The 15,032-nt window shown below is 50.0% G+C and overlaps 1 protein-coding gene across 2 annotated transcripts; it reads left to right on the top strand.

Annotated features, from left to right (window-relative positions):
* The first annotated feature begins 111 nt into the window (after positions 1–111).
* On the top strand, positions 112–14,812 carry RPRD2 (regulation of nuclear pre-mRNA domain containing 2). Of its 2 annotated transcripts, XM_088535513.1 has the most exons (11): positions 112–316; positions 4,881–5,010; positions 5,812–5,912; positions 7,218–7,295; positions 8,574–8,626; positions 9,204–9,330; positions 9,539–9,714; positions 10,527–10,812; positions 11,239–11,508; positions 12,131–12,334; positions 12,633–14,812. In XM_088535513.1, exons 1-11 carry the CDS (start codon positions 112–114, stop codon positions 14,810–14,812), a joined length of 3,810 nt encoding a protein of 1,269 aa, XP_088391639.1. The 2 variants fall into 2 exon arrangements, with proteins under 2 accessions (XP_088391639.1, XP_088391640.1); XM_088535514.1 differs by lacking the exon at positions 7,218–7,295.
* The last annotated feature ends 220 nt before the right edge of the window (positions 14,813–15,032 follow it).

The raw sequence follows: 15,032 nt of genomic DNA, 5'->3' as shown, positions 1-15,032 counted from the left end.
GGAGGGGGGCGCGCGCCCCCGCCGCGTGCCCGCGCCCCCCGCCGCGCCGCGCGGTGGTGGGGGGCGCCGTCCGCGCTCCCGCGGCGCCGCCTGCGCGAGCAGCGCGGGAAGATGGCGGCGGGCGGCGGCGGGAAGGCCTCGTCCTCGGCCTCCTCGTCCGCCTCGGCGGCGGGCGCGCTCGAGGCGTCGCTCGACAGGAAGTTCCAGGCGGTCACCAACACCATGGAGTCCATCCAGGGCCTCTCGTCGTGGTGCCTGGAGAACAAGCGCCACCACAGCACCATCGTCTACCACTGGATGAAGTGGCTGCGCCGCTGTGAGTGCGGGCCCGTGCCCGGGGGGGGGGACCGGCACCCGCGCGCGCCCCTGCCACCGCCGTTACCGGGGGGGGTGTCAGCCTCGTCCCCCCGAGCGGGCCCTACCCGCGCCCTTCCCTAAACCCGCAGCCCTCGCGGTGCCCCCATTGTGCTCCCAACCGATGCGCAAAGTCCGTTAAAAATGAGGAGGAAACGGCGGGTTTTGGGGGCGCCCCCCGTGCAGCCCGGAGCATCCCCGGTCCCTCCCGCAGCGTGCGGGGATGTCGCTGCCCGCCTCACGTGCGCCAGCTCCTTGGCGAGGAGAAGTTTGGCCCGGGGGTGGCCAGCGTTGCCGTTAAAACGCGTCGCCTCCTTCTTTTCCTGCTTTTCCTCGGCTCCCGTCGGCGATACGAGCGCGGTGCCCCTAAAAATACCGAGGCGCATCCCGTTTAACCTCCCGCAGCCTCCTCGCGTCGCTCCTCTTTCCCGTGGGCTCGCTCGCTTTTCCCGGAATATCGTTGGAAACGTGAAGCGAGGGTGGATTTCCCACCCCGTTGTGTTTTTGTTTTGGGGGTATCTTGTCTAGTTTCTGCATTTTGGGGCTCGCTGTTTTGCTTGGCCGACTTGTGCTTGGACTGTTAAGACGGGAACAGTCGGAAACGGGTGGAAACAGGTGTTTATGGAGCGTTCCTTTGCGGCTTGCCAAAGTCCAAGGCTGTTTGTGACACTTGGGAGAGGATTTGGGGAGCGCTGGGGGGTGAAGGAGGTCGGTAACATGTTGTGCAAGGGGTAGAAGGGGTCCCTTTTGCACAGGAAAAATGGCCCTTTTAGGTACAGACAAGCAGAGTGCTGGATGCTACAACCTGGATTTTTTGGTAAGCTCTAGCAGCCGTCGCGGCGGCGACCTGCGAGTGGAAAAGTTAATGTTTTCACCAGCCTAAACAAGGTGGAATTATCTTCTCTGTCACTCGAAGGCTTTGCATGCAGTTGTTTGAGCTGGAGACGGCGTTGTAGGAAGGCAAGATAATATTCCAAAGTGTCATTCCCGTCTGCACTGCATCTTTTGTGCAGTTTGGGGTGGTTTTGTGCTATGTATCCTGCAAAATGTTCATTCTTCCCTCCTCGACTCGCACTTTGCAAGGCCCTGGATGGGGACAGAGCAGATCTGGAGCTTCTGCCCCGATACCTTCGTGCGTAGGAGCGGGAAGAGAAGCGACAGGTTGGGAGTCGTCTCGTTTTAAGCAGTCCGTGCTCACGGATTTGGGCTCCTGGGATCGATCCGGAGACGCCGGCAGTTGCTGATGGTGTTGGGAGGTTCTGGTACCGAACGTGGAAAACGGACCCTCTTAATGGGGTAGATCTGCTATGGGCCCAAGTGCCCTGGTGTAAAACCAGGTCTTCCCTGTGCTCCCGACTCTTGTGTTTTGCTTGTGCTTGGTAACCACTGTTAAGCGGCCCGTTTCAAATGTCAGCAGTAAAGGGGGTAATTAAACTTTCTTCCAACATACCGTTGAGCTCGGATGTCTGTTACAAGTCGCTAGAGTGTTAGTTTTCTTCAGTTGCTCTGATTAGAGGGGGGAAAAAATCACGTAGAACTCGGTAAAATGTAGATTTCTGTCCATGCTGGTAGCTTGTCCTTTGGGTATGGAGGAGCCTCCTCTGCTCCGCGCCCTCTCCGGGCCTCTGTCCTTGGTCCTTTCCTCCCTCCCCATCTTGGAGGGATCTCTCTGCGGATAAAATCCGGCTCCTGCCCCTATCCCAAGGGCTTGCGGATCCGCTTGGACTCCAGAGTTAATGTTTCTTGCCACATCAGCCTGTTTTTGAGGGATTTTAAGGCCCGGTCCTCATCTTCGACTTGAGCCTTGCTCCGGGCGCTGGGCATCATGCAGGACATAAATCTGGCATATTAATTTGTCCTGCTTGTCGGTAGAGCTAAAATCTTCCCCCAGGCTCCTGCCACCTCTCAGTTGGGACATTTATCTCTCTGGTCCCCACGTAAATATTTCTGCTTCGCTCGCATCCATCCAGGAGAGCTTCCAAAGCCTTTTTTCCAGCACTTTGCTTTAACATTGCCCCTTCCTTTGCTCTTCCATTCCTCCATTTGCCCATCCCGCATCCCCATTCCATTGAACACGACTCTTTGCCCGCTCAGGGCCCCTCGTGCTCTATTTCTGTGCCCTTCTTCACCATTGAAGTGGTGACTCCTGCCTTGGAGCAGTCTGTACCAGCCTGTACCTTGTATTTCTGTTTTTCCTCCCATTTTTTGTGTTCCAAGGATTTCCTTGCACCCCCAGTCTTATTCCAGAGGTTTTCTCCTCAACACCAACCAACCTCCTTTTCTTTCAGGTTCCTCCTCAAACTTTCTATTTGTGTCTATGGAAAAAGCCTTGGACAGTAGCTGTGATTCTAAGATGTTTATTTTGTTATTTCTAGTTTATGTGATTTTGTTTTTCTCTCTTTACCTCTTGTGGGCCACTTTATTCTCTGCCCCAAGCACCCTGCAGTCACTCCGCTTTCTCATTAGGAGCTCGTGCCCTGTTCATTAATAATAATTAATAATAATAATGAGAAATACAGCTTGCTTTTGCTTCTTTTTCCCAGCTTTTCAACCTTTTTAACTCTAGAGAATCTGACAAGATGCAGCAGCTGCCATTTGCAGAGAGCTTCTTGCACAGGATAGATTTAGTAAGATAAGGAGGACTGAATCACAGTCGAGTCTGTGTGAGATTCAGATGAAAGTGCATGTGTTTAATTAATTAATTAATGTGTTTCCGTTCAACGAAGAAGTGTGAGAAAGTTAAACAGGGCAATTTCTGTTGGCGTTGAAATTCCGTGCTCAAGTTACAGGCCTCCCCATTGCAGGGTTTGCTCAAAACGTTCAACTTCAACCTGACCCTGATCATTTATCTACGCGAGGGCCAAGAGTTTGCTGAAATTAATATTTTCTTAGGGTTTAGGTTTAAGTTGCAATAAATAAGTTGCTGTTATGAATCACTATTATAAAGACCTTTCTTGCAGGAGGATCATTCGTTTGCTGTGTTCAAAGAGCTTTGTAGAATACATGTTAAAGTTAAGCGTGCAGCAAACCACGTTTTTCTCCTTGAAATTTCGTGTTGGTCCAAGTAGAAAATCCTGAAGTTGTGGAGATGGAGCTGAACAAAATGTGGGAAAAAAGTGAAATCCCCTGGTTTGACCCAGGTGGGGGGTGATGAGGACAACCCCCGGCTCCGTGTCCGTGTTTCCTCTCCAGTTGAGCTGGGATGGTCGTTAGAGTAGGGAAATGGGGTTAATTACGGAGCTGGTGATCCATTGATTTATCCCGCGTTGCCTCCCGACGCGGCCGGTTGTGTAACGGGGTTGTAGAATGTGCCATGGACACCAACGTGTCCCCAGGACGTGCTCCGAGTCGTTCCCGGTGGAAAACACGGAAGGATCCGTGAGGAGCCCTGTCCGCACGCCCTGGGATGTGCTCCGAGTCGTTCCTGACGGAAAACACGGAAGGATCCGTCTGGAGCCCTGTCCATGCACCCCAGGACATGCTCCGAGTCATTCCCAGCAAAAAACACGGAAGGATCCATCCGGAGCCCCGTCTGCACGCCCCGGGATGTGCTCCGAGTCCTTCCTGGCGGAAAACACGGAAGGATCCATCCGGAGCCCGGTCCGTGTGCCCCGGGACGTGCTCCGAGTCATTCCCGGCGGAAAACATGGAAGGATCCATCCGGAGCCCGGTCCGTGCGCCCCGGGACGTGCTCCGAGTCATTCCCAGCGGAAAACACGGAAGGATCCATCCGGAGCTCGCCGAAAAGCGAGCGGAAAGGGGCAACAAACACCGGCGTGAGCCCAAGGCTTGGTTAGAAATGTCCATGGGATGGGAAAAGCCACACATGGAAAAAGCTGCACATGGGAAAAGCCAAGTGGGAGTGACTCGATGGCAGATTCCTCAGGGTGGTGAAGAGCCGTAGGGATTTGTAGCCAAAACCGGAGTAATAACACAGCTGGAAGGGGTAGAACACCCGGAGAAAGGGCAAGTCCAATGGAGCTTGTGGGAACACGGAGCGAGCGGGGAATTGTCACCCTTCCTGGATTCAAATCCTCGCGTTGTGTAGTTTAATTAACTGGAATTAATTGGCACGAGGGTCAGCTTAATGTGCTACAATGCTGGTTAAGAAAAGGTTTGATGGAAGATTTTAAATTTGGAACCAAATGTAAGCAAGGCAAAAATGATCTTTTTTTTGAAGTGGCTGTGCTGGAGTGTTGTTGTTGTATTTCTAAGAAAATACAGATAAAAGGCCTCTAAATTATTAAATAGAGATATTAGACCAAGTCAAAGGCCAAGGTCATTGTGAATTCGGAAGCCTCCAAACCTGCGTATTGGATATATACTATGGAGCACATGTTTGGATAAGCAGGTGGAATTTGCAGGTCTTCTGCTTCCCATTTTTTACCCTTGGTCTTGTCACTGGATGCACCATTCTCAGAAATGACAGGGCCAAAAATCAAACAGACACTTGAAAATATATAGAATATTTAGAATATTTAGAAATGCTGCTTGATGGTGGATCTGAGTTTTCTTTCTGTCTCCAGCTGCCTTTCCTCATCGACTGAATCTCTTTTACCTGGCCAACGATGTCATACAGAACTGCAAAAGGAAAAATGCCATTGTATTCCGGGATACTTTTGCAGAAGTGCTTCCCGAAGCAGCTTCGTTAGTGAAGTAAGTAATTGCAAAGGTTTAATGCCTCAAAAAAAGAGGATTTATTTTCCATTGCTCCTACGCCTCGAATATTCTAGAGATATTAGGAAAATGTTGAGGTGTTTTCCTACTACTTTCATTAAAGAATAATCATTAAAGAATATTTCATTTTAAGAATGAATATAGTCCAGTTTGAAATATGTTAATTCACACACATATATGCGCTTAGGTTCATAAAGAACTGACTTGCTTCATAGGACAATTGATGCATTAAAATGTCCACTGAGATGTTAACCGTGAGGTTGGAGATGCAAACAACAGGAAAGAGCAACAGCTCCTATTTCCAATTGGAGAGTTCGGAGCCCTTCTAGGCTGGTTACTTTGATTCCTAGCAGCACTCAGGCTTCTACGCTGCCCTTGGAGGGTTTATTATATGTAGGAGCTTCAGTTAAGGCTGCTTTGCTGCTTTTTGCTCCTTCTTTCAGGCATTAGCAGAGCAGCGACTGGTTCTGGTTGCTCCCTCTTTTCCTCTGCTGTCTGCAGAGCTGTTTATTCACCCAGGCACCCTCATGTTCACTCAGGTGTCTAGGGAAAGCATGCACTGAGAGTGACTACTTATAGATGTCTTTGGGGCTTTTATTTTGTTTTTTTTTCTTGGAAAAAAAATACCTAGATGAGTACACACTTTATTATTTCATTAACATTGGAAGCACAGAATTATTTGCATTGCTATCTATTCCAGAATCATGAGAATTTGTGCTGTGTGAGGAGAAAAACCAAAATCAAACAAATCCCCACCTGCTCTTTTTTTTCTTTTTCCAGGGATCCATCAGTTTCTAAATCTATAGAAAGAATCTTTAAAATCTGGGAGGACAGGAATGTATACCCAGAGGAAACCATTTTGGCACTAAAAGAAGCTCTGAGTAAGTTACTTACCCTTTGCATATATCTTAATGTGCAAGCAAATGTCTTGGCTTATAACGTTACTAACCTTAGTCAGGATAAAGAAAATACTATGAAAGCACTAAGTAAAATGCATATTTATTCCTTCTGTATTTGTAAGCAATTTTAGTAAGCGAGCATCGCTGAACTGGGGTCATATTTCCTGTGACAACTCTGAATCCTTTCATGTGAGCTGAAATTATTCCAGCTGAGAATAAATTGACCCTAGATGCTCTGATAATTGTGCCTCGATGGAGGACTTGTGTCCTTGGCTCTTCACTCTGAATCTGACTTGAAGCTGAGTCTGTTATACCAGTGGGGTAAAGAATTAGAATCAAAAAAAGGAGTTTTTTTCCCCCTTTCTATCATGTTTTAGTAAGAAGTGGTATGTTTTCACTAATATTGTTTGTCACACAATAAATAATCTGGAAGGAAAGCTAGAGGATGGAGTAACCTGTAGGTCCTCAAATACACATTGAAAGAGCTCTTCTAAAACCCCGGAATCTCGTACTAACTGGAAGCACAGGCAGTGAGTTAAACCCAGGAATAACTGATGCTCAGAGAGCTGATCTGAAATCAGTTTGTGTTTCTGCTTTTGCTGGTTATATCATTAGCAGCCAAAGGAGCCTCAGGAAATCCTTACGTGCGGTTAAGACAGGAGAAATACAGTTATCACAGGACAAATACAGTGTCTTGGACCAAGTTTTTGGCATATGCAAAGGCTTTGGTTGCACATTGCATGTTAGTATGTGAGGTTTAGACATGTGTTTTGAGATGTTTAGCTTCTGTGATTGAAAAAGTATCGGGTACTTGTAGATACTGTGGTGATTTCCATGACTTGCAGTACTTGGCTGTTGAGTGCTAATTTCACAGACCAGCCTGTGGCTGAATAAAAAGCCCATTTAAAGAACCAAGCAACATATTGTATTTTTAGATGCACTGTGTTTTGCCTTTTTACCTTGGTCATAGATGGCCACTCATTTATCCAGAAGTTTATTGAGCAGCTTGTTTCTATAACTGTGATTTTTTTAAAATTATTTTTTAAACTGTCTTTCTGTGAAGGCGAACAGAAACTTGATTTAAAAATGGAAGACCATCCCATAGGTTGCTGTATTCCTGAGTAAACTTAGGTTCTCTTGGGCATCCAGCAGCATCTAAGGAAGTTGGTCTAGGTGTTTTAAAACAAATTTCTGTTAACTTTTTTACCATGCAACCATATGGCACCAAAACCAGATTCTTAAAGGGATCCCATAATGCCAGACTGCAAAAAATGAAATGTTTTCCAGGTACCACTTTCAAATCTCAGAAGCAGCTGAAAGAAACTCTGAACAAACAACCGAATAAGCCGTGGAAGAAATCTCAAAGTAAGGAAACAATGTGAACTCTCTGAAACTAATATAAAAATTGCCTTCTTGAGGAACAGAAGAAAGGCTAGCCAAAAAACTGGCAAAGTACCTGGACTAAAAGCCAAGCCAGAATGCATCTTCCAGGCTTGTGAAGCTCCTTACAGAGTAATACGTAAAGCACCAAGGAGCTGTTGCTAGAGAAGCACTTTTTTAAAGGCATGAAGTATGGAGAGAGGAAAAAAAAAGCTTTTTTGAGAACAGAGGTTTTGAGCAGTAGAGAAAAGACCTGGTGGAACCTCTTGGCAACTGGCATTAGAGTATTCAGAGATGGAGAGAAGACAGACAGACAACCGTGTGCAGTGGTGGACGTTTCCTTCTTGTTGAGGAACACATCTCCAACAGCGAGCTAGAGGATAGGAGGAAAGCAACCCGCAGCTGGCAGTGCACATAATGAACTGTCAACCCAACCCTACCAGAAATGCATTTAGAGTAATGACCACCAGTCGTTATTGTGATAATGATGATGCTCCAGTGCCCCGAGTGGTCGTTAAAGCAAGGTGATGAACGAGAGCGCAAGGTTGACAAAGAGCCCGCGGGCCTGGAAGCTTTTCCTGCTTGGTTAACACTGCAAGCTGCTTCCCCATGCCAAAGCCTATTCCCTTTACTGCTGAAGGATTCAGCGTGTCACTTGCTGTCACACGTTTCTCCTGTTTTGTCCAGAAACAAATCTATTTAGTGTATCGTGATGCTGCGATGCAGTTTCCCCCCCTCTCTGTTAATAAGTTGTCAGAATAGAGGAATAAGGGAATTTTTGAGGTTACTAGCTTGCTTAGGCCTAGGAAGTAAGTAATTAAGTGAGGCCATGACACAAGATGCTGAGCTGAGTTTGTCAGTGCTCAGGAATAACATAACCTTCCTCTAGAGAGGCAGAAGCCTCTAGAAGAGGCTTTTAGGTCAACCCTTGCAGGGACTTGTCTCCTTCCAGTAGAGTTGGAAAAGGTATGTGCAGGTAAATTTCCTTGACACATAAATCTGAAATTAAAAACAAAAAAAGCTGTAGTATAATGTGATCTCAGTCACAGACCACCTAGCTGCTTGTGAACGTGTCCTGTGTATCCATTGGAAAGCCAGAACACTGAGTGATATCTGAGCAGAGGGAAAAATGTAATGAATAGCAGCCTATGAGTCTCCACTGAGTTATATTACAGTGTTTTTAATTAGAGCTGCCTTTTGTGACTTTTGATTAACATTTAATTGCTCCATTTTAAAAACTTTGATTTTTTTTTTTAATTCCAGCATCTACAAACCCGAAAGCTGCTCTGAAGTCCAAGATTGTTGCTGAATTCCGAGTAAGTTTGCAAGTGGAACTATCCTGTGGCACTAAAATGTTTTTGGGCCACAAAAACTTTTTTGTAGCTTCTGTCCACTGATAGCATGAACTTGGCTGGAAAACCCAGTGGTCAGTGGCCCTCTGTTCATTGCTGTTTAGTGGCTGCTAGATGTTTAATTTGCAGATTTTTAGAGCTGCAGCCCTTTCTGTAGTTATGGACAATCGAAGCGCGCTCGGAGAGGCGTGGAGGTTCCCTTGGGAAGCACTGGTTTCCATTTGGAAAAACCCTCTGCAGCAGAGCCATTTGCCTTCTCAAACAAAACCCTTTTTGATACCCTTAAAAGGGTTTTCTGCACTTGGTGTCAAGTGGGGTATATTGTCAGATCTTGCTCGTGAAGATGCAGCTTACAGGGGCTGAAGAATTGATGGCAATAAAATTCTCCTAATTTCTGCCTTAGCTTCAATTTCGAAATGCTCTTGGAGCACCCTGTGCTGTTTGTCCCCAAAGTAGGTCCGTGATGGTCACTTTGCCACGCGGGGGCTCATCTTGCATGGAATGTGATGAGGATGCCTTTCTTGTTTGCTTTTTCTTTCAGCCACAGTCTCTCATTGATGAATTGCTGTTGTATAAGCGCTCGGAGGACCAGATAGAACTGAAAGAGAAGCAGCTTTCCACTATGAGGGTGGACGTATGCAGCACTGAAACACTTAAATGCTTAAAAGGTAAAGATAGTGCCTGCTGCTCACTGTGTGGGTGCTGCATGTGCAGGACAGGGTGCTGTTGCTCCTCATCCATGAACAAATGGGCCTGGGGAGGGCACAGTGCAGTATCTGCTGTCTGAATTTCCCTATTTCTGTTCAGAACAAGCTTTTGCAACCCAATTTTTGTGCTTGGCGCGGGCTCCCTTGCATGACGTTCGTCTCCTTTTAGACAAAACAGGAGGAAAGAAGTTCTCCAAGGAGTTTGAAGAAGCAAGTTCAAAGCTGGAAGAGTTTGTAAATGGTTTAGACAAGCAAGTGAAAAATGGTCCCTCGCTGACTGAAGCTCTGGAGAACGCCGGTATATTCTACGAAGCACAGTATAAGGAAGTCAAGGTGGTGGCAAATGTAAGTGTGCTTTTCCTTAACGAGCATCTAATGGGCACATTTTCACCATTCTGGGCCACAGAGAGCCTTGTGGATTATGAAAATAATTTGGGGGCTTGGATTTGTGCTATTAACCTAGATATTCGGAAATGCCTGCTCTCCTCTAAGCTGGTGTTTGGCTATGGCTTGTTTTTTTTAAGCATAGCGGAGTCCAAAAAATACATCATCTGTTTGTTCAGAAACGAGGAAGAAATTTTGTGTGATCATTGAACAAATAGTCTTAAAAGGAAACAGAGAGACGAGACATGAGATGTCAGGAAAAAAAAAAGACTGTAAAAATTAATGAGTCAGAAGCTTGATTCTGATATATTATTTTCAAGGGATTTTGTAGTCCCTGCATTTTTAAAGGGAATAAAAAGTTACAGTCTAGCAAAATCCTAAATTAGAAGCCGCAACACAAGTTGTGATAATATCAATCATCAACCTGGATTAAAAAATGTAAGAAACTACCTGAAAAGCATCATATAAAAAGAGAGAGAAAAGCAAGATAAACCAGGAACAAAGCACCTACCTGTTTGCGGGACAAGATTCTTTCATGAAAATTGTGTTAAGCCATTGGAAAAAGCCATCCTCATTGCTATTTTCTTGCTTTGTGGTCCTTGTCTTGCAAGTCAGCCTGAAAAGCTAAGTTCTTATTACAAAGTTCTTTCTGCAGGGTAGAGATAACTGGGGACTGAAATGGTTTTCCAAAGATGTGTGCTACTCTTGCTGTGGAAATAATCAAGGCATGTTATCTTCCCATAAAAGATGTTAAAATGTCCTTTTTTTTTTAGGCTTATAAAACGTTTGCTAATAGAGTGAGCAACCTAAAGAAAAAGCTGGATCAATTGAAGGCAACGCTCCCCGATCCCGAGGAGTCTCCGGTCCCTTCTCCAAGCATGGATGCCCCGTCTCCAACGGGCTCCGAGTCCCCTTTCCAGGGAATGGGTGAGGAGGAGAGCTCACGCTCTCCGGTTGTTGGGAGCCGCAAGACGGTGTCTCCGGAGCCTGTGACGGATAACCGGGATGTGGAGGACATGGAGCTCTCGGATGTGGAAGATGATACCTCCAAAATTATTGGTACGTTCTGTTGTAGCAGCAGGGAAACGAGCTGGTTGTGTGGATACTGTAGCTAAACAAAGCAACCTTTACCAGCTTTGTTTGGGATGTGGAGGTGTGTGAAACCCTCCTTTGGGCCGGGAATGTTGTTGGGGATATTGGGGATGATGGGGATGTTGGCTGGGGATGTTGGGATATTGGGGATGATGGGGATGTTGGCTGGGGATGTTTCCTTCCACAGCAGCTCTCCCGAGCAGGGAAGGAAGCAGGAAACTCATTGATGTGGGTGGTTATTCCCATCTCCCACAGCACTCCTAGAAATACTTCCCACAGAGGGTAGTGGGAATCGGTCTTTCCTTCCCCAGTGTTGAAAATCCCATGGCTCTTCATCCCGAGTAACCCAGCAGGGATAAATTGACAGTCCTGCTTTTGTTTCCTGTGATGCAGTGGAAGAGCGGAAGGAAAAACAGGCGGCTCCCGCCCCGGCACCTGCAAAACCTGAAAGTGTCCCCAAAGCGGCGCCCGCCGCGGTCGGAACAACCTCTGTGACGGTGACAACCCCTGCTCAGACCCCCGCGACGCCCCCGGCTCCGAAGGCCGTGAACGCGGCGCCCGTTCTGCCGGCGCCGGCGCTCGCCCTGCCCAACCTCGCCAACGTCGACCTGGCAAAGATCAGCTCCATTCTTAGCAGTTTAACTTCTGTAATGAAAAACACAGGTGAGTCCTGAGACGTTCCGTGTGCAGGTGTTTGGTTTGGAAGAAGTAATAAAGCATTTTTTAAAATTTTGTAATCTTCCAAAGCCCAGTTGTCTCAAACTAAGGATGAATGATGTATTCATATTCAAGGAATGATGTATTCATATTCAAGGGAGGGAGTGCAGAGGATGGTGCTGGTCTCTTTGCACTGGTGGCCACCGACACAACTAGAGGAAACGGCCCCAGACGGAAGCACCAAAAGTTCCACAGGAACTTAAGGAAAAATCCCTTCCCAGTGAGGGTGCCAGAGCCCTGGAACAGGCTGCCCAGAGAGGTTGTGGAGTCTCCTTCTCTGGAGATCTTCAAACCCGCTTGGCCGCAGCCCTGTGCCACGTGCTCTAGGTGACCCTGCGTGTGCAGGGGGCTGCACTGGATGATCCCTAGAGCTCCCTTCCAACCTCAACCATTCCATGATCCTATGATTAAAGATTTGGCTAAGTCTTTCCAACGTGCTGGGCTCTGTGGGGCTGTCTGTATTCAGACTGTACTGGGCCTCTGCTGCGGTTGTATCTCTTGAAAACAAGCCCCAAAAGGCTTGTGTTGCCAAGGCAGCGTGTGTGAGCGGTGTGCGCTTCCATCCTAGGGGTGAGTCCTGCATCGAGGCCGTCGCCGGGCACGCCGACCAGCCCCAGCGCTCTGACCGCCGGCCTGAAGCCTCCTGCCATGGGGGCTCCGTCTGCTCCTTCAAATCCCTTGGCAAATATTCTCTCCAAGGTGGAAATAACTCCGGAAAGCATCCTGTCTGCCCTCTCCAAAACCCAGGCACAGACTGCACCAGCGCTGCAAGGTACGAGGGTGACCCGGGAGCAAACGGGTTGTGTGTTGGAGGGCAGTGCCAGGACTGAAACCTGCCAGCCCAAAGGCAAAAATGAAGGAGAAAAAAAAAAACAACTTGGTAACCTACATTTTGGGGATATTGGCCGGTCGTTTCTTATCCCATTCCCATACTTTAGTTTTGCAGGCTAAAGCCTCAGATGGTTTTAAGGAGTAACACTGTGATACCAATATAAAAAATGTTTTGACGGTGCTTCTAATTCCTGTCTCTTCTCAGAATAGCTGAATGCAGCCTTTTTTTTTTTTTCCAGGTTTGTCATCCTTACTTCAGAGCGTTGCTGGAAACACAGTTCAGTCGAGTGAAACTGCATCCCAGAGCACTTCAGCATCACCAGCCAACACAACTGTCCCTTGCGTGAAGGCGAGGAGTCTTCCTTCCAATCCTCAGCCCTTTATATCTAAAAATTTTGGTTATTCTCCAAATTCATCTACTGCTGAGGTTTCCTCAACTTCAGTTAACAAGGCTCCCATCGGACATGCCCCGGCGCTTTCAAGTTCTAGTTTTAAGCCGCCGACAAATTCCCTGGGTTTTTCCGGTTCCCATCCTACCAGCCCTTCTTCCCTTCTGCCAACAGACACTTCAATGAGTCAATCCTCCGAAATTTCAAAGGCAAAGCTGGAATCGGAGCCCCCCTCTCCGAGCCTGGAAATGAAGATCCACAATTTCCTGAAGGGAAACCCCGGCTTCAGTGGGCTGAACTTGAATATTCCGATTCTGAGCAGCTTAGGGTCCAACATCGCAACGGAGAGTCACTCGTCTGACTTCCAGCGTGGTCCTACGAGCACTTCCATGGACAATGTGGACGGGACGCCGGTCCGCGACGAGCGGAGCGGGACGCCCACCCAGGACGAGATGATGGATAAACCGACGTCGAGTAACGTTGACACTATCTCCTTGCTGTCCAAAATCATGAGCCCTGGCTCCTCCACGCCCAGCAGCACCAGGTCACCCCTCCAGAGCCGAGACGACGGCTATTCCCAAGAACTTCCCAATTCCGTTCACACCTACCGCCCTTTCAGCCTGGGCAGAGATTCCCCTGCCAGCAGGTACAAGCAACCCGCAGACAGCATGGAAATTCCCTCCTCCTTAATGGACTCTTCCCAGGAGAAGTTTTATCCGGACACGTCCTTCCAGGAGGACGAGGATTACCGCGACTTCGATTACTCCGGCCCGCCGCCATCCGCCATGTTAAACCTGGAGAAGAAACCCGCCAAGTCCATCCTGAAATCCAGCAAACTCCCGGAGGCCGCGGAATACCAGCCCGTGCTGCCCAGCTACAGCCAACGGCCGCAGGATTTCGGCGTCAAGGCGCCGTTCCCGCCGTCCATGAGGTCCATCCTGGAGCAGGGCGAGGGCTGCGACGCGCTGTCCCCCTCCCCGGGGATGTACGGAGGCTACGGCCTCCGCGGCGGGGACGCCGCGGCCGACAGCTCCCCCTCGCCGAGCAAGAGCGACGCGTTCTTCGCCCCGGACTCCAACCACAATAACTTATCCAAACCCGCCGTGCTCTCGGCCTTGTCCCAGAAGCAATACCCGGACTCGCTGTCCCACCGGGCGCTGTTCTCGCCCCCGGCGCCGCTGCCCAACGCGGCGGGCCGGGCGCCCGGCGCCGAGAAGCCGCCGGGCTCCTCCGTGTCGGCTGCGTCCGCCGTGGAGTTCAAGAACATGCTCAAGAACGCGTCGCGCAAGCCCTCCGAGGAGCCGCGCGCGAGCCAGGAGGGCCCGGGCGAGCAGCAGGAGGAGCGCTACCGCATCGAGACGCGCGTCTCCTCGTCCTGCCTCGAGCTGCCCGACAGCACCGAGGAGAAGGGGGCGCCCATCGAGACGCTGGGCTACCACAACGCGGCCAGCCGCGGCATGCCCGGCGAGCCCATCCAGACGGTGGAGTCGGTGCGCGCGCCGGGCAAGGGCAGCCGCGGGCAGGGCCGCGACGCCGGCCGCGCCGCCTGGTTCGACGTGGGCGCCGCCGCGGGCGCCTTCGGCAACGGCCCCGCCGGCGGCTTCGCGGCGCCCTTCGCCGAGGCCGCCAACAGCTTCCGCGGCGGCGGCGGCGGCGGCTTCGGCGCCGCCTTCGAGCACCGCCTGCCGCCGCCGCCGCGGGAGCACGGCCCGGCGTTCCCGCGGGACGCGCCGGAGCACGGCGGCCTCTTCCCGCGCGACGCGGCCGGCGCCTTCCCCAAGGAGGCGGCGGAGCACGGCGCGCTGCACGCAGGGACGCTCAAGGAGGCCTTCGCGGGGCCCGGCCGCGCGCACAGGGACAGCGGCGCCCGCGGCGCCGGCGCGCCCCGGGCCCCGCGCGCCGAGTTCCGGCCCCGGGAGCCCTTCCTCAGCAGAGACCCGTTCCACAGCCTCAAGCGGCCCCGGCCGCCCTTCGCCCGCGGCTCCCCCTTCTTCGCACCAAAACGCCCCTTCTTCCCGCCCCGGTACTGACGCCGGCCCCGCGGATGCTCCAGAGCGCAGGGCAGCGGCGCTTCCAACACTTTGGGCTTTTCCCCCTTTTCCTCCTTCCCTTTGTTTTCTTTTTCCTCCCCTATACCCCCCTCCCGTAACGTTTTTTTCCTAACTTAAATGTTCTGTACCTTCGGGGTTTATTTTTTTTCGGTTGTTCATCCTCCAAGCCACGCGTTGGCCGAAGAACTGGGGCAAAGCA

Source organism: Tinamus guttatus, unplaced genomic scaffold (assembly GCF_059628265.1).
Source record: "Tinamus guttatus ecotype Peru unplaced genomic scaffold, ASM5962826v1 Tinamus_guttatus_pri_ptg000629l, whole genome shotgun sequence".
Lineage (NCBI taxonomy): Eukaryota > Metazoa > Chordata > Aves > Tinamiformes > Tinamidae > Tinamus > Tinamus guttatus.
Note: the sequence above shows the minus strand (reverse complement) of the source record. Positions and strands in the feature narration are given on the sequence as shown.

What these genes read in the sequence shown, in the direction of transcription:
- RPRD2 (XM_088535513.1), top strand. Translation starts at nt 112, where the DNA reads ATGGCGGCGGGCGGCGGCGGGAAGGCCTCGTCCTCGGCCTCCTCGTCC. An exon ending in GAAGCAGCTTCGTTAGTGAA is followed by an intron (nt 5,011 to 5,811) that starts GTAAGTAATTGC and finishes TTCTTTTTCCAG; the next exon opens with GGATCCATCAGTTTCTAAAT. An exon ending in GGCACTAAAAGAAGCTCTGA is followed by an intron (nt 5,913 to 7,217) that starts GTAAGTTACTTA and finishes AATGTTTTCCAG; the next exon opens with GTACCACTTTCAAATCTCAG.